The 19,367-nt window shown below is 39.6% G+C and overlaps 1 protein-coding gene across 3 annotated transcripts in view; it reads left to right on the top strand.

Moving 5' to 3' along the window:
- The window catches only part of aldh1a2 (aldehyde dehydrogenase 1 family, member A2), a 27,092-nt gene extending 7,725 nt beyond the window's left edge, over positions 1-19,367 (top strand). For all 3 annotated transcript variants that reach the window (XM_030123327.1, XM_030123319.1, XM_030123330.1), the window contains 12 exons: positions 4,514-4,618; positions 5,512-5,652; positions 6,097-6,226; positions 8,179-8,240; positions 8,969-9,097; positions 10,854-10,967; positions 15,204-15,306; positions 15,964-16,148; positions 16,268-16,432; positions 16,543-16,700; positions 18,100-18,174; positions 18,440-19,367. In XM_030123327.1, the coding sequence (XP_029979187.1) occupies positions 4,514-4,618; positions 5,512-5,652; positions 6,097-6,226; positions 8,179-8,240; positions 8,969-9,097; positions 10,854-10,967; positions 15,204-15,306; positions 15,964-16,148; positions 16,268-16,432; positions 16,543-16,700; positions 18,100-18,174; positions 18,440-18,512 (1,440 nt within the window). In that variant the 3' untranslated portion in view covers positions 18,513-19,367. The remainder of the gene's footprint in view (positions 1-4,513; positions 4,619-5,511; positions 5,653-6,096; positions 6,227-8,178; positions 8,241-8,968; positions 9,098-10,853; positions 10,968-15,203; positions 15,307-15,963; positions 16,149-16,267; positions 16,433-16,542; positions 16,701-18,099; positions 18,175-18,439) is intronic.

Raw genomic sequence — 19,367 nt, 5'->3', positions numbered from 1 at the left:
TGAGATAGTACAGATGGAGGCTTGGGGCTCCCCGATGCTAGGTGCTGTCCACCAGGGTGTAAATTATTACCCTGTCTCACTGTGTGGGTTAGTGGCCCTGCCTTGCCAGAGTCTGACCTGCAGTTCTGGAGTTTTTCACTTCAAAACCACCATCTTACTGCGATCAAGATCAAACAGAGCCTAAGTTAGGGGATACTGTGCAACTAAATGATTTATCACAACAAGCGCAGCAAGAACTCTCTCCCCCCTTCCCTGCCTTTGCTTACACAATCTCCCTGTTCGCACACACACGGCCACATACTCTCTAAAACACATCTCTTTGATTGTGACAGGCTAAGTGTGCACCGCCATTAATATGTCCATTGGTGTGAAATGCCTACTTGTGCAGTGAGTGTAAATTATCAACTTAGCACACACGTCAACATCATGTCCCCTGTCTCTTAATCACTGTTTAAGGAAGAGCAGTGACAGGGAGGTTACCCTGTTAACTTCCCATACCCTGAGTCTGCAGCCCTCTTGACAAGGAACGTGTAAATCCTTACGGTGTCATTATGAAAAACACTTGGCTTCATAAATCTGCATGAATAGGCTCTTTCTCCACAGAGCATGAGACGCAGCAGAGACAGAGAAGCTTTTCTCAGTGTTTGTTTTTCTGTGAAAAAGCATCATATTTCTGTAAAAGTTCTTCCTCTTTGTTCACTAATCCCATGAGTAAAACAACTTACAATGTTCTTTAAGCATTTTTTGTAATTTAGAGAATAGATAAGAACACAGGAAACCCTACATCAGCTTAGTAGGGGGAAAAAGAGTAAGAGGTGACAGTTTTCTTGTTGATTCAAGGCTTTACTTTCCTTACTTTTTTCACAGTTCATCAAGATTTTAGATAAAATTCTGCTTTGTCTACAACATAATTTTTATACGTTTTTAGTGAAGGACATTTTGTTTTTCTCATGTATCTGAAAATGGAGGCTAAGTTTGGGAACTGAATCCTTTTTAGATTTACTGACTTAAATATGTGCCCGCTGAGTAAGAATCTGTCTAACAGTTGTCAAACGATTGTGTTGCAGTGATAAAGGGCATTGCAAAATCAAATGAACGCCTTCAGGTTTTAAATAAGCCTTAAGTAATTAGCATCATATAAGCCCGACAAAGCCTCTAAATCTAAACTGTCTGGCACTCTTGTGACAAGATGTGGTTTCTGACTACTGGAAGACATGCATTTAGTGTGAATCAACTGAAAAAGTGAATAAAAAGGATTTTTTAATTATAGTCCTATGTCACATTTATGTTTCTCATATTACTTTTGAGTCGGGATGAACAGCGCTAACCACTTGGCCACACACACCGACCAGACAAAGACATTTGCCAGTCAGTGACAGCGAGGTCGCCCTTGCCAAACCCATGAGCGCAGGGTGGCATTGTCTGTGGGTGTGTGAATGAAAAACATGAAGGCTCCATGGTGTCAGACATGTGGAGAGAAGTAGGAGAAAAAACACCAGCTGGTCTCCACTTTCACATGCTCTCCACTCACTTGTAACAGTAGTAATTATAAGACTTTTGAAACCTTTCCAGAAACAGAGAGGAAATAAAGGTCCTGTGATAGCAGAGGATATGAAACTTCCTGAGCAGACGAGAGTTGCAGGTGCCCGGTTCGGATTTGTCTGGCTGTGGAATCTTGGCATGTTGTGTATAAACACACACATATATAAACTCACACCCCTTTTGCAGCCCCCCCCAAACCAAAGTGGTCCCACCTCCTGTCCTCCCCCTCCCCCTTATTCCCACTCTTAAAAAAAAGACAAGAGCTGAGTACCATTACATATTCTTTCAGCCGTAAGCATGAGAAGCAAGCAGCCAAACAGATGTTTTGCTGACTGCAGAAAGTATTTTTTGGCATTTCTCACTTCCCATTACAGTTCACTCCTAAAGAATGAATTATCACAAAAAATCACGCAAAGCTTAGTTAACATGAAAAAGTAAATTAATATCCTCACATTTATTGCCCTTATTGTGAAAATGTATTATATTTTTATGGGTGATGATGCTCAGATGTCTGTTAAACTCTGTATAAATTAACCAACACATGAATTAGCATCTGATTTTAAATATACTGTGGAAAAAACACATGGACATGTACAACGTGCCTCATCTTTTTATTATCCCCACTGACAGCTTTTGCAGAAAAGCATGGGAGTTGCTAAATGTTTGCAGCTGGTCTGGCCCATGCAGGAAGTTTGGAAGTTTTGACCTATATGCGTTCTGCTTCACTCTCATCCACACCAGCCTCCTCATATACGCTGAGCATCATTTGTCGTTCCATTTCTGTCATTATATCCTTTTTATTCATTGCAGATTTTTTGGTCGTAGGAGTGAAGAGGATGTTAAATTGCTTAATTGCAACAACAGAAAATTGTTTATTTTAAAAATCTTGTCATCAACTCCTTGGTCCCTCGACTCTTAGAAGTTATAAGTGTTGGAGATTTTTATAAACATGAAACCATCATGTGAAGTGATAGTAACGACCCCGCAGGGAATGGGAAAGAAAACACTATTAGTCATTTGAAAATGCGCACCCATGCACTTGTTTTTTCATCCTTGTATTCTTTGCCCCTCTTCCAAATGATCCTAAAAGCAATTTTAAGAAACCTTGAGAGTTGATTTATGACTCGGTCCTGTCATCTTAATCAAGTCTCTCAATGGAACGAGACAAAAGTCTAACACCAGTCCGAGCCCAGAGAGAGGGCCGAGCCAAACGGCGGCTGACAGTTGTCCTTTTCTGGCCATGATTTAGGTGGCGGCCTGCTCCACTGTTCTCGTGCTTCATCCGTCCTCCTTTAGCAGCGTCTTGTGAGAGGGGTTACGCCATGCATAAAGCTACCCATGGTCTGCATTCTTGCTCAGACTGTTGAGGCTGTCAGGGGGCTCCTCTGATTTAGGGTGCCCCACTTCAGTGGCCCCCATAAATTTAAAAACTAATTCAGTGCTCTACGGGACTTTCTGTTTTTGTAGCTGGCCCTCTGCTCCTTATCGTTACTGACAATTTTATGAAGTGCTCTTAATGAGCAGCAGATTAAAGGTGGCCTCTGATGGAAGGCGCCTGAGAACACAGAGCTGGAAGAGAGAGAGAAGCCACTCTGGCTTGTGTCTATCTGTGTGTGAGAAGGTGTGTGGGGGATGGGGATGGGAGGGGGCGGCAGTACAAAGGCACCGGAGAGGATTGAGTCTGTAACGTATGGTTCTGTGGGTTGGTACAAACAGATACTGAACACCTTAAATGTCTGCATGTGAGTTATTCATATGCAGAGTCCCCCTTATGAGCTTGTGAACCGTGGGAATGAGCAGGAGGAGGGAGGCCAGCTGATGTGTTTGCTGTGACTGCAACAGTTTTCAGACTCCCTGGCATTTTATATCAGCCCGAAAGTAAACACAGCTAACAGTTTACAGCCAATTAAATAGTACTTAAAGGCCAACGTTTATAGAGGTAAACATGTTGAAGAGCAGGGGAGGCTCAGGCCAGTGGGACACTTGAACCCTGCTCTCAGGTTTGCTCTCTGTGCATCTGAGCTCCTCTAAAGTAGAAGGACGGTAGAGTGTATGTATACACTGAGGGATTTGTGCCAGCAGATGTTCTCCTTACACTTTATCTATCAGACAGACTGACAGCCATTAAAAACAGTGTGTGAGTAGTCTGCCTAATGGATCTAAACAAGTCAGCCAGAAGGAAACTTTTCCTCTGACTGAACTTAGATGAAGTGATATTTGCAATTTCATATCACACCTTCCTTCTTCCATCAGTCCCCTTTTCATCGGGTTTACAGCAAGGAGAACTTCAGAAACGTAATTCTCACTTTTGAGACTCTGTAAACATTATTTTTCTTCTGATGCTGGCAAGAAAAATGTCGGAGATGTTGAATATGTCCTGTTTGGAATCCGAGGCGGTTGTTTAACGGAAGACTTGCTTTAACGCATCACAGAGACCAAGCGCGGCACGTGTTTTATGATCTCGTAAACGAGCAGTGATGTTGTGAAACGTGTGTCTGTGTGCTTGGGGGTGGGTGGGGGTCTGGTGTCTGATAGGGATTTATCTGCCCTTCCACACCCCCCCCATACTCCTTTGTCTGGATGGTGGAGCACTCCCCAGAGAGCAATGCTGGACAGGCAGGAATCTGTGTCCAGATTTCCAGAGATTCTCCCATATCCCTTACACAAGACCCTGGAAGTGCTGGGACGGCTGCCTGGGGGTTGTTTGTCTTTCACATCCTAACTACAAGCATGTCACTGCAGCCAACATTGTGTAATGAAATGATTACTTAAAATAACATAAATATTTAAAAATTGAAAAATCTAGTTATTACCTCCTCCTCAAGCTGCATACTTTTATAAACTGTATCTTTAAATCAATCTAGGCTGAGTACAGTTTTTGTTCATTTAATGAATTTTAAAACATGATATTGGACTCGTTTTAAACAGGCCCTCGTTTCTGTTAACTAAAACACTGCATTTTCTTCTGCAGATTTTCATCAACAACGAGTGGCAGGACTCTGTTAGTGGGAAGGTCTTCCCTGTTTACAACCCAGCTACTGGAGAGCAGATCTGTGAGGTCCAGGAGGCCGAAAAGGTAAAGACTGTGCAACATCTTCATTCAAAGAAACAGACAGATATTACTGTAAAGAGGGTGTCAGTTTCACAGTAATTTTTCTTCCTGTTTTATCTTTCGCTTTACATGTTGAAACTAAAAGACTAAGAATAAAAATGTCAGCGTAAACACACTGTGTGATTTGGTAACCTCTCAGTAGCTCTCAGTTTTATGCACCTGCTAAAAAAATTTTACTCTAACCCTTTATAGGGTAGTAATAGAAATACTCTGAAATTCTAAATTTCAACCATAGTGTATTATTGGAGGACATAACAAGACTTTATTACTTTTATGAAATTTTTCCAAAAATGTTATTGTTATGTAAAAAAAATCAAGGTCAATGAAGTTACCATATTTGGTTCCTTACCCGTATGTGGCAAAAAAAAAAAAAAAAAAATCCAAGAAGTAAAGATAAAAAATACAAGAAAAACACATGTAATGAGAAAGGAAAATGTATTTTAGAACATTAAAACATCACTTTTAGAACATTATGACATAAATGCTGATCCAGACACCTGCCAACATCCACATTATCCCTTTGAACATCATTCCTTACATTAGCACCATTACTTCATGGTACCTAACAAAGCGGGTACATTCACTGTTCATGCAGAGGTGGACCTTACAGACCCTGTAGACCACATTGGACCTGAGATTGTTGACTCACCGTCCTCACTGTAACTGTTGCTTTCACTGTCTTATAATGTATACGGAAATTACCAAAAATAGTCATTTGCCCAATAAAGGAAGCGAGTCCAGATTCACCCATGTATTAAAGTAGGATAATTAGAGTTGTTACATCCAACTTTATTTTGACAGCTTCTGCTTCTCAATCCAACCATAACAGAATATTAAGGAAACTGTTTTTCTTGTAGGCTGATGTTGATAAGGCGGTGCAGGCGGCTCGTCTCGCCTTTTCTTTGGGCTCCGTATGGCGAAGGATGGATGCATCTGAGAGGGGTCGACTGTTGTCCAAACTGGCTGACCTGGTGGAGAGGGACAGCATCTATCTAGCAGTAAATAGACTGAAGACTGAGATTTAACATGTTTATTATTGATCTACTAATGTGGCCAACTTTTGCTTTAGAGATAATGATGGAAATAATACAATTAATCAAGTTCTTGGATGTAATGACAATATTTCTTTGTCTTATATAGTTTTATAGGTGTATTTAATTTCATTGTGCTTTAATTTAGTTATTTTCATATAAATATTTTTTTTTTAAATTCCTTGTAAAAACTACTGTAAGTTGCCAATGTGTTAAAAAAATTATATAAATATATTTGCTTTGCCTTAAAATGAACATGACTGTAACTTGGGTCTGTATTTGTAGTTTAGTATTATCTTAGTTTCACATTTCACCCATGGGACAATGTAAAGGCAGGAACAGCATGGAATTATGTGAGGATCACAAGGTTATATCACATATTTCTTAAATGTCTCCCCTGTTTCTCCTAAGACTATTGAGTCGCTGAACAGTGGGAAGCCCTTCCTGCCCACCCTGTTTGTGGACCTCCAAGGAACCATAAAGACGCTCAGATACTTTGCCGGCTATGCAGACAAGATCCACGGCACTTCTATTCCAATGGGTAAGAGCTGTGTTTGAGTACTGCAATAGAATCAACTGAAGGTGCAGTGATAATGATGAAGAGAGGAGGTTTGAGGATTGTTTGGATGAATGGAGCGACAGGAGTAGACTATGACCAGGGAAGTTAATTTAGGGGGCATGTTAGTGGAGCTGTAATTATAACAGAGACAGAACAGGCTTAACAATGAACCTCATCACTGAGATCCCCTGTTTTTCCATAACATTAACAATTAATGACTAAGTAAAGACCTGGCTGCAAGGTCTAAGTGTTAATCTTTTCATCTCTTTGATCCAGTGTTCTTTGTTCTAACCATAATTTTGTTCATGTTATTAAATAGACAAACCTTTTCTCCATAGTCAAGTCTCCCACTTGCCTGTTTTGCATATAAGATATGCACTGCTCAGCACAAAAAAGTGTAATCTTTTTGTGCATTGTTTTATCATTTTTAGCTGAAAGCAGACTTGATGTTGGAAATGTGCACTATGATGCAAAATAAAAAATTATTTCAAATCTGTATGCGTTAAAACTAAAGTAACAAGCCTGTTTAGAAAATGTGAAGAATACACAGAGAGTGGATGTTTCTGATAAATTTAGGGATTAAAGTAAAGGAAAAATTGAGAAAACTAGATGTTCAAATGAAGTTCAAATACCTGAAATACCTGCTTAAATGCAGTAACAAGGTATTTGTTCTTTGTTGCTTCCCACTTCTGATCTAAACAATAGCGGTTATTGTCCTGCAGAGGCTGCCACTAGTGTCGCCCCTCAAAGACCAATGAACAGGCCTGAGTTTTAGGGTGGAAGAGGGGAAAGTTGGCTGTCTATTTGAAGAGGAAGCACAAAAAAGGAAATAAGAATAAGAAAGAAAGAACACATGGGAGCCCTTCTGATACCGCGGTATTGTCCCTCTCAAAGCTTCTCTTGTACACTGCTGCCAAACCAACCACGGTGAGCCTTTTCCCAGGGCTTTGGTTTAAGCTTCATTCCTCTTGTAGACTTTTAGAGAAAATAAACTAGGGTATTCCTGTAGCCTGTGTTATGTCAGGATGTCAGTAATCGTATTTTTTCACCTGTCAAAATGATGTGCAGGACAGCTGCCATTAACAACTCCTCCGCATCTGTTCATCTTGTGCAGTACGCTAAGATTATGGTGTTGAATTTGTATCATGGACAGTTTGGAATGAATTAGGAGTGTCATTATGTAGCTTTAGCTGCTTTAGTTTGATGTAGTTTACATTACACGTTCCAAACTGAAATATAAGTCATTTGCAGGCTTCATATTTTCAAACAAACCTTGTATTATTTCAGTTCCTTCTTAAAATCACATGTCTAATAAGTTTATATTTCCATTCTCCAACCAATAACAGTTTTGAAAGATTTAACATTCACTCTGGGTTCGTGGGAAATGCTGAGTTACTGGTGCTTTTACTGCCCCATATTCTTAACTTCTGTGTCCGTTGTCAAACATTTACTGTCTTCCTCTGAAAATTATTACCTCACTGGTCACCATTCATCATTTCAGTCCAAAGTAACATGACAATGCTTCAGCAAAGGACTGCTGCAGAAAATACATGCATATATTTCTTAATATCAATTGTTTTTAGTACTTTAGAGGAGAATGAACAAGCATGGCACACCCTCAGTAAGTACCTCCTTTTACTCAAGTAATGCAAGAGGAATGAGCAAACCTTTCCAGCATAACACCCATCTCTATGACCTAAAACAGTTACACACATGCCTGTGCTGTTGGAGGCTCGAAACGAAATGTAATCTCTCACCAGGGTAAAGGAACCAAGAATGCTGCGTGTGGATTCATTTACAAATTAACATGTTGAGTCAACAACACCAGGGGTATCAAGTGGTGACAGTTTTCATATGTTTCAGTCATTTTTCAAGATGAAACCACTGAGAAGAATAACCCTGTTTTGTCTTTGTGTGTGTGCTTGTGTGTGCAGATGGAGAGTATCTGACATTTACCAGATATGAGCCCATTGGAGTCTGTGGACAAATTATTCCCGTGAGTCTAAACTTACTGATATACATGATGGATACAAGTGGACATGAAAGCCATCCACATAACATACAGATAACAGTGAAATGACTGGATTTAAAAGAGATGTTAAATGTCTGGCCTGTTTGTTGAATTACATACTGCATTTTCCTGAAATTCCCTTTTATTGTGTATTTGAGTAAATCCTTCTGGTAAGCCCCAAAAATGACGCTGCCAGTTTGAGTAATAGAGAAAAAGAAGTGAGAAGCACAAGAGTGAGCAGAGGGATTTCACATTGAGGAAAAAAGAATGGTGAGAAAGGAGGAAAAGATCAAGGAGAAAGAGACGCTGGTGATTGTGCAAGAGTGCAGAAAGCGTGTGGTTCTGTGTTGTTGAGCCCCATGGGCTCCTGTGTAAAGCAGAAATAACACAGGCCTGTGTGATGTACAGTGATATGGGCCTATTGCAGATGTGTTGCAATTTCCCCACTTTCTCAGAATACTGTGGGAAGAGAAAATACTGTACAAGTGCCGAGAACATTTTCTCACTTAACTATGTTTAGACAGAGTGAAAATGAGAGTAAGTGACTTCAGTGCGATGAGTTATTGAGCTTGACTTGTGACCACCCAGCGTGTCAGTCAGATGCATCATGCCTTTTTCCTGTGTGTGTATGTGTGTGTGTGTGTGTATGTGTGTGTGTGTGTGTGTGTGTGTGTGTGTGTGTGTGTGTGTGTGTGTGTGTGTGTCATACACAGTGGAACTTCCCTCTGATGATGACAGCATGGAAGCTGGGCCCGGCGCTCGCATGTGGAAACACTGTCATCCTCAAACCTGCTGAGCAAACACCACTCACCTGCCTCTACATTGCAGCTCTCGTCAAGGAGGTAAACAACACAATCACAAATGTAACATGTCTTATTATTTCACCCACTGTACTGTCCAACATTAACATAACTCTGAGGAAACAGGAAGTAATGTGCTGGAATCATCTGTCCATTGGCCAGTATCCTCCTCCCCTTCCCCTGTCGGTGTGTTTTCAAATTTCATGTCACTATGTGAAGCAACACTCACAAAAATGCAACTACATCTGAAAGTGGCAAGATTTGATCATTCATACAATTTTTCATGCACTAATGCAGGTAGTCTTGACTTTTTTTGGCGTTTAGACATTTTGACATCAGGTCTCATATTCCTACATACATCAAAACAAGCCCCCACCCCTCAAACATTTTTCACAAAGGCGAGATTTCAGCACTGAGCCAGGGCTGCTGTAGAAGAAATACAAAGAAACCAGAGAGTTCTCCTCCCACTCCAGATTGTAAATGGGTTCAGCCAGATCTTTCTCCAGTTCTGGTGCAGTGCTTAAACTGTGGAGATAAATATTATCTTCAACACACTGTCACTGTCACCTGTGTGTTTTTCAGACTTTGATCATAACCATGATCATGAAATCAACTATAAAAAGAGTTCTCTATATCATTGCAAAATGAGTAATTATATGGAAATCTGAAATGCGTGCAAATGGAATTTTAGTGATTTCAAATACAATTTGTGATTCGTGGATAAGCAGGATAATCTGCAAGGTTCAGTGTGGGTGATATAGAAGGGATTTTAACATTTTTTTTGGCATTTTCATTCATTCATCTTCTTAACCGCTTTGTCCTCGAGAGGGTCGCTGGGGTGTTGGAGCCTATCCCTGCTACCTATGGCAAAGGCCAGTAACACCCTGGACATGTTGCCAGTTCATCGCAGGTTATAAACATACTGTAGCTGTACATGTTTCAGAAAGATACCTGGGAAAAACTCCCCACATCAACCAAAAGCTATCCATACTTGTAGTGATGTTCCTAAGCATTATTATAATAGCTAGTCTAAGAAGGAGTCAAGTACTGAAAGGTTCAGTTTGTAAGATTCATGTCCTACATACATACCAGCCACAACAGTGATATCCATGTAGAAGATTTGGGTTTTCTACAAAAATCCTCATTCCTCTGCCAAGTGTTTCTTTTCTACTCAGCACTACTATAACACTAGATACTGTAAAGTTACAAATACACAGACATGTCAAAAATCCACCACATCCTCTCAAAACAGACTCCAACATAAAGTTCATGTAGACACTTGCTTATGAGAATATTTTACAAACAGAATTGTTCATACAAAGTTAAATATCAGCGAAAATACAGAGATCCAATGCAATAGCATAATGTGTGCAAAATGTAATGTGCAAACAATGGAGATAAATGAGATTATTCAGAGAGAATGCAGACACTATAGTTCATTTTCCTATAAAATATATCAGTAAGTGCATGTGCTGTGCTTCCATTGTTGTTACATACTAATATCATGAGTAAGTTAAACAGGATAGGAACAATGCAGCGTCCCATGGCAGTGTCTATAAACCCAAACATGCTGTAGAAACCTTAGTGTCCACATCCTCCCTGTCTTCCCTCTGCCCTCTGTGGCCTCGCCTCTTTTTGGAGACTATCTGTCTGCTGCCTTCTTCTTTTTGATGTTCTCTCCATTCTCTGCTGGTAGGGAGGTTGGGTTGGGTCCGGATTCCCCCACACTGCCTGTGGTTTTGCTTGGCTCTGCTGTCATCTCCGCTAAAGCTTGTTTCCTCTCATATTGTTTTGACAGGCTGGGTTTCCACCGGGAGTCATCAATATTTTGCCAGGATTCGGGCCAACGGCAGGAGCTGCAATTGCTTCGCACATGGGCATAGACAAAGTGGCTTTCACAGGATCAACTGAGGTACTTTTCCCCATTAATGTGGCTCAGATCAACAGCTGCCTACTGCTTTCTTTTGTCAGCTAACAGAAGTGACACAGTGACCAACATGTGCAGAGCATAAGAGCAGGCTGTGTAATTAGGGGATGTTGTGTGCCTCTATTGAAGTCTAAATGACAAACAAATGGGGTCTTACATAAGATGCCTGCCCTGTCATTAATCCTCATGATGGGGGGCTCTGATTTTATCTCGTACACATGCACATATTTGCACTGTCAAGAGCAGGAACGCATCTCTGTGGATACACTGTGGCTCTTCTGTTTTCCCTCCTCTGTCCTTGCTGATTTAAAGGAACGTACTATCAGGAAACGTACAGGATAAACCCTTGCAGCTTTGCAGACCTGGAAAGCAGTTAATGGAAAGCTAAATCATCAAGGACATACCATGTTAGGTGTTGAGCGCTCAGAGGTATAGCAGTCAGAATGAATTTCTCAGACAGGAGAGAACAGTGAGAGTGACAGAATATTTCCATTGGTGTTGATTATTTATAAACATCTGTTGTTTCTAACTGCAAACTAACCCTCCTGGTAAAACCATTTACAGCATTCCTCATGTGGAATTTATGTTTTGATGCAAGCAGCCTGTATTTTATATGTATGTTTGGTAAATGACCCAGGTTTATGTAATGTTTGGTTTGTGGAGATGTCTGTTTTGAGTCTGGCAGTGTGCTGGAGAAACTGTGTGTATACTGAATGTGTTGTGAGCAACATCTGATAAGCTCACACAGATACAGATATGAAACATCACCGTCACTGAAAGTAAATAAGATTTAGTCTTACTGAAGCTGCTTATGGAGCTGCTATATTAACCATACATTTATCAGTTCTGTTTGGATTTTGTTCAGATCAGGAATAGAATTGTCATTGTGTTACTTAACTGTGCTTTAACATTGGTTTTAACATTTATATTCCTGTATGTTGTGGATTTTCAACATGTTGTGGATGTTTCTACAGTTTCAGTCATTATATGCATATATTTTTGTTGCACTTGTGAAAAATACCTTTTGTTAAGCAATGATAAATAGGACATCTATCATCAACAATACTGATTGCAGAACCAATAACAGTAGAGCTTATCAATACTGTGGTTTTTAATAATTTAGTTTCGTACTGTGTTTGTTCTATTGATAACAAGCCAAACAGACACAATTTTAAGTGAAGTGAAGCATTTATGTCGACATAACTGAGGTTCCACTATCGATAGTTCAGCTGATGGTGGATTTTCATAGGTGGATAGGATATTGACACCTAATTCTCTATTGCAAATATGCACTTTCCGACTTGATAAGAACCTAGTTAACTGTTGAACTGAAGTCATATACATAAATACCTAAATTTGTTCATTCATTTTCTAAACTGCTTAACCTTCATGAGGTGGAGTACATCCATGAAAGATAGGCAATTATGGGTCCAGTTTACAGTTTTTTGTATTTTAATTTCCCAACAAAGCAGGAATTCCAGTTGAAAAGCCTAACTTTAGCCATCAGCCACTCATAATTATGTCCACAAGTTATAACAGGATGCAAAAATATTTCAAAGAGGGGCAGTTACATTTTCCCCATATTTGTTGCACATGCACTGCGCCATTTGATTGATTTAAAATATTCTGTTATGGTCTATTTCAGCAAGACATTCTTCACTCATCAGTTTGTCTGTATGCAATAATTTGCCCATGAAAATAAAAATTAAGAAAAACCCATGGAATTCATGTAGGTTTAAAAAATATGACTAATTACAACTGATCATAGAAAATAAGGGGCCATTTTATATCAGTAACAACTCAAGTATTATATAATTAACATGCTGATCTTATATAATATTGACTTCTAGAAAAAAATTACTCTGCTGAATGAATGGTACTAATTCTGTGTCTTTTATTATTTTTATTATAATATAACATCTAACATATCATTTTCCGTCTGTCATTCTCTGTCACAATCAATATGTGCATTTGAAGTTGCACACAAACATCTTCTTTGTTTTATCATCTCATCTTGATTGAAAGTTTCCTTTGTGAGTGGCCCAGTTTCTTTTACTAGTTTTCCTGTTGTTTCCTGTGATCTGGAGTCAATTACTGAGAGAACGAGCCAGAGCTGTAAGAGACTGCTGATGCCCAGACAGTGAGTCACCGCACTGTAGTAGCAGCAGAGGGGGATAACCACAGCAGCATCTCCTCAGTGGAGAGAAGGTGCTGCTGTAGCTACAGGTGAATTTTAGAAGAACAAGTCATCCTCAGAATGAGTCACATGTGTCTGAGAGTCACCACAGAAGAGCACAGCATGTTTTCTTTACCCCTGAGAAAACGCACGCCAACCAACTTTAGTCAGACGCTTTGAGTCTGTGATCAAAGACAAGAGGCAAACACACTCAGAGAGACAGAGGCATGAAACATCGTATAACAGGAATACATTTACTACAGGGTGTTCTGTTCTAGATATCTAATATGCTTGGGTCTTTATGATATTCTATTGTATTCTATTTGATTTGATTTGATTTGATTCGATTTGATTCTATTGTAGTCTAGTCTAGTCTATTCTGGTTAGTTCTATTCTATTCTATTCTATTCTATTGTACTCTAGTCTAGTCTAGTCTGATTAGTTCTATTCTATTCTATTCTATTCTATTCTATTCTATTCTATTCTATTCTATTCTATTCTATTCTATTGTAGTCTAGTCTATTCTAGTCTAGTCTAGTCTATTCTGGTTAGTTCTATTCTATTCTATTCTATTCTATTCTATTCTATTGTAGTCTATTCTATTCTAGTCTAGTCTAGTCTAGTCTAGTCTAGTCTATTCTGGTTAGTTTTATTCTATTCTGTTCTGTTCTGTTCTGTTCTAGTCTAGTCTAGTCTAGTCTAGTCTATTCTATTCTATTCTATTCTAGTCTAGTCTAGTCTAGTCTAGTCTAGTCTGGTTAATTCTATTCTATTCTATTCTATTCTATTCTATTCTATTCTATTCTATTCTATTCTATTCTATTCTATTCTACTTTAATCTAGTTTGGGTTATTCTATTGTAGACCAATGTAGTCTACTCTCTTCTGTTTTGCCCTTGTTGTCTTTGTTTCTTAAGAGACAATAGTGACACGATGAGTCTTTTCCATGGTGGAGGTCCTGTTTTTTTAGTTGGACATCGAAGGATATTTTTCCATTCATCTTGTCTGTTCTCCTGGAAAATAAAACAGGCTGCATGAGTAACAGGAAGATGGATACTGGTTTAGGGTGTAGGGGTACTGGGGAGTGTGGTGGGTTTCCCACACTTGTTATGTGTTGAGGTGAATATATCCTGGTGTTGAAAGAACATCAATTAAAGCAGATCATTTCTCCTAAGGCCTTAAAATCTTGATAGCCTACAGTAATACCAGTTACAATTAATTAATAATTATTTTGATGTTATAGTATGGCTCCCACCTACTAAAAGTAAAGAAATATAATGGCTTTTCCATCAACTACTACAACTCTTATTAATAGTGTGACTCCCATATCCTCTCTGGGACCATTCTACTATATGCTACAAGTAAGTTGTATTTTATCAGCTATGTGCAAGCTCTGTAACTATCACTGAAAATAAAAGATGCAGACATATACTATAGAGCTCTTCTGGAGCAGTATCACAATGCCTCCTTGTGATATTGTAAAGTTAAAAGTCAAATACGAGTAAAATTAAAGGCTCCTTCATTTGTAGGGAAAATTTTTTTCTGGCCAATGAACATTTTCCAAAAAGTCTTATGAAAAACAGTGTTTTCTAGATGTTTTAATTATTAGTCTTCTCTTGGTCAGTCTTGATAAGGAGTGAGGTGGAAATCAAGATGATAGAAAGATAAAGAAAACCACAGCCAATCCTTTGTCATCTTCCACAGTGATACACTAGAGCCTTTCATACCAAACAACCCCTCCTCTATCAGTGAGTTAGATCACAGCCCACCGCCCACACACCTTGTGGTCAGCTCTTCCTGCCCTTCATTAGACATCAGAAGTTCCCGGCTGAAACACCGTTTTATTTTCCTGTTGCTATCTACAAAAACCTGTAATAGATATTCATTGTGTGTGTTTGCAGAACTCATGTTTCAGCTGGCCGGCCTGTGCTTCCCCTGTTTGGAGCTAACCAGCCTCTTAAGCTTTTTAATGGCTCCAGCTGATTTACTGATCTGGCCAAAGGCCTGCATCTCCGTGAGTAAACCCCAGATCTGTTTCCTTGCTAGGTCGGCAAGCTGATCCAAGAAGCAGCTGGGAAGAGTAACCTGAAGAGAGTGACGCTGGAGCTGGGAGGAAAGAACCCCAACATCATATTTGCAGATGCTGATTGTAAGTTTATTCAGTTCTTATTCATTTACTCAATTTACCCGTCAGCCTTACAGGGTGGTCTGCCGCCAGCCCTTCTTTGTGTGGTTATGTGCCCTTTTCTCTGGACTTTCAGTGTGTAGAAATTAGCAGAAAATGCTAAAATACTGAAAAAAAAGTGTCATTATTGTATGAAAACCTGTGGATGGATGAGTTTCATATAAATTCTAAGTGTCTGACCAAACTGGGGGTGCTGAGGCTTTCAAATGCTTTCAGCAGCCGTGAGAGGGGCTCCCTAAGGTCTGTAAATCAAGAGAATGGACCCTGACTCAGTCGGGTGCTTCAGTCGAGACCCATAAATCACAGGGGTCTGTTAACCCATGGTCCTGTCTCCCAGGTGTCAGGTATCATATTTGCACAGGATAGCTCCACTGAATAATGGGCAAATTTAGTAAAAAATACACTGCCCCTGTTACATTTTTTAATCAGAGGGAGTTTCTGGGTGTAGACAGTGTAATCTGTTAGTGTTAAAATATGACTTTTTTCACCTAAAGAAGATGACTTAATGTTACCATCTTAATAATTAGACTCATGGGTGTAAAAATGGTTTCTGTTGGACAGTTTTTAATTAAGAGGCTGTGTAATAAAGTCATTGATCAGGTCACATCTCCTTGTTTCCAGTGGATCTGGCTGTTGAACAGGCCCACCAGGGTGTGTTCTTCAATGCAGGCCAGTGCTGCACAGCAGGCTCTCGCATCTACGTGGAGGAGCCCATATATGATGAGTTTGTCCGCAGGAGCGTGGAGAGGGCCAAGAGGAGGATAGTCGGCAGCCCCTTCGACCCCACAACTGAACAGGGTCCACAGGTAAAGTGCAGCAAAACATCTACAGTCATTTAACCCTTGCACAGCTGAATAAAACTCATAGTCATTTATTCGGCATCTTCACTGTCCTGGGCTGTAACATGTGTTCTTCACCTCCATAGATCAGTCGGGAGCAGCAGAACCGTGTGTTGGAGTTCATCCAGAGTGGCATCAGCGAAGGAGCCAAACTAGAGTGTGGTGGCAAAGCTCTTGGTTTGAAGGGGTTCTTCATTGAGCCCACTGTTTTCTCCAATGTGAAGGATGACATGCGCATCGCGAAAGAGGAGGTAAAACACCAGCAGATGAGTACAAAGTCAACAGCCTCCTAGATCTTCCAGTCTTAGGAAAATAATGCAAACAAATATATGTGAAAGCTAAATATTGTGTTCATTCACAGATTTTTGGACCAGTACAGCAGATCATGAAGTTCAAAACTATCGATGAGGTGATAGAAAGAGCTAACAACACAGATTATGGTTTAGTCGGTGCTGTGTTCACCACCGACATCAACAAAGCCATGACCATTTCCACAGCCATGCAGGCTGGCACCGTCTGGTGAGTTTCAACTGCTGTGCTTTTGTAGCTGCAATCAGTAATATTTTTCATGTGGAAAGTATCAACCATTTCAGACTCTGGCATCCACAAACTGTAAACTGGCAGTATGCCACTTTACTATCATTACATAAACCACAAAGAAATGTTTTTCTTCCTTTTTTTCCACTTTTTTTTCTCTTTGACTCAGACATTTAAGATATAAAAGTATTAAAAGAAACGAGTCAGTGCAAGACAACAAGGCAAAGCATAAATTGTAAATGTAAAATGACACCCTAATTTTATCATTTGTATAAATAAAATGGCCATAAAATGATACTTCTAGAGTTGACCTAAAATTGTTTTGTTTCTTTTTGTAATTAGCTGCAGATGGTTTTGAGTAGGGGTGGAGTTATAGCTAACAATCAACATCTGCCAAGAATTTTTCACCACTTGTCATACTTGACTGCAATCCTCTGCTCGCTGAGGAAACATTTCTCTACCTTGTCCTTCATCCTCATTGCCATCCGATCATTATCCCACTTCTCTTCCTGTGCTAAGAATTTTGTTTGGTACTTTGAGAAGACCACATCTATTTTTTTTTATCCTCTTTTCTTGTCTTTCTCAACAAATCTGCTCTCTCACACTGCCCACTCTGAGCTGTTCATATATAGACATTTGGGAGTGATCAGCTGTGGTTTAGTCGCCACCTGATTTTACTGGTACATCATCTACATCATCTGCTGATTCTGGTAACATGTTAAGAAAATACTTCCAGTTCTTCATCTAATAGTTAGTCATAACCTTTCCTTTATCATTTAATATTTCCCCATCAGCTTAGTTTGTACAGCCTTACCACATTTTAGAAAGTACCGTCACCTCATAACCATATGCAGGTTCATTTGCAGTATGGGATCAGTTTCTGTTACACAATATTTTCTCTTAACTCATCAGTGATCAAACCTCAGGTGTTTTTTCAAACCAGTGTGTGTTCAGTTTGGTTTATTGAAAGCTTTGTTTCTACTTCTGGCGCACTGGTAAAAACCATCTTATCAGCTGCATAACACAAGATAATGTGCTGATGCAGCTTCGACATCAGTCATAAAACTTCACACACTTTATCCTCTTTTTCCATCCCCTAATTTGTATCTTTTACTAATTCTGCACCAGGCAGCTGGATTTAGTAAATACGTACTGTACATATCAATACAACCATGTTCAGCTGTGTTTACTACGTATTTACATAGTTTAGTGAAATTATATGATCAAATCCAGACAATGGAGATTACAACTAATTTTAACATCAGTCTTACTGAATGCAGCTTTAATATTAATGTGCTGCACAGAATTGTGCAACGTTTTTCAAAAGCAAGCCACAGGACTCAAGCACACCAGAATGATCCATGTTTTGTGTATTTCCTAGGATAAACTGCTTTAATGCTCTGAGCACACAGTGTCCATTTGGAGGATATAAAATGTCTGGCAACGGCCGTGAATTGTGAGTATGACTTGGTTGTCTGCCTGTAGAATATACACAATTAACCACATTATTACTAATACAGACTATGTGTTTTGAAAATGTACTTTTTAAAATTGCTTAACATCACATAAATCTTTATCTAAGAGGTTATTGTATTATTTCTGTATCATGAGTCTGTGGGAATGTATACGCCACATTTCAAAGTCCTTGTCAGTGGGAGAGTTTATACAAAACTAGTGGCGTTGTAACCATTTCCTGTCCTCATTTTTTTTTTTTTTCTCAGGGGAGAAAGTGGCTTGAAGGAGTACTCAGAAGTGAAGACCATCACGATGAAGTTGGTTGCTAAGAACTCTTAAGACAGTCACACTTTTCGGGAGGAGGTAGCATCTTCCTCATCCACCTCTTGTTGGTCCCTCTGTGGCAGCAAACCACTCCAACTGTCGAAACAAGCTGTCTCCATGGTAACTACAGGCTGTGACCACTCGCTGCCCTCCCGGTCCGTCTATCACAACTGCCACAGACAGTCAACAAACCCCCGTTCAGCTATCTCCACCTGCCTTGAATTTCTCGACTGTCTTTAGTCTAACTGACAACAACTGAGCTACCCCTCATATACCTCCACCACTAACTACACTAAAGCACTCACAGAGACAATGCGGGGGGCTGTTTTGACAGAAACCCCGATAACAACCTCCCCGCCAGCCGCTACACCCTGATCCTCACCCCCTCGATGCTGGATGCTCAAAGACTCGCCGCACTTGCAATCAGCCCTTTACTAGCAACTTGTCATGTGTTGGGAGGCATGTTCTTGTAGCGAGCGGTATGATCGTAAAAACCTCATGTGTCATTGTCGAATTAATGCAAGCATGTCAGCTCATTCAAGACCACTGATGTTTTTCAGCCTCAGATATGAATGAATGAAATGTTAATTCATAATTAAATTTGATTTCTAAATGTCTTTGTTTATATTTTAGCTTGTATGACTTAACACTGTATGTCAACCTTTGACTGATGTAAACGTGAAGATTTTAACCTCTTAAAAGCATTTTACTCTTACCTGCTAAAAGAGGAGTAGATGTATTTTAAACATTATGTAACTGATTTTCATGATGTCCATCTATGTTTATGTTTATACGATCATATGCTATAAAAATTATAAGATTTCAAAATGACCATAGTTTTTTTCAGTAAAAACTTTTTTTCCTGTAAAA

This window comes from Sphaeramia orbicularis, chromosome 3 (genome assembly GCF_902148855.1).
Source record: "Sphaeramia orbicularis chromosome 3, fSphaOr1.1, whole genome shotgun sequence".
In the NCBI taxonomy this organism is placed as follows: domain Eukaryota; kingdom Metazoa; phylum Chordata; class Actinopteri; order Kurtiformes; family Apogonidae; genus Sphaeramia; species Sphaeramia orbicularis.
The sequence above is the reverse complement of the archived record's forward strand: the minus strand, read 5'-3'. Positions and strand labels throughout refer to the sequence as shown.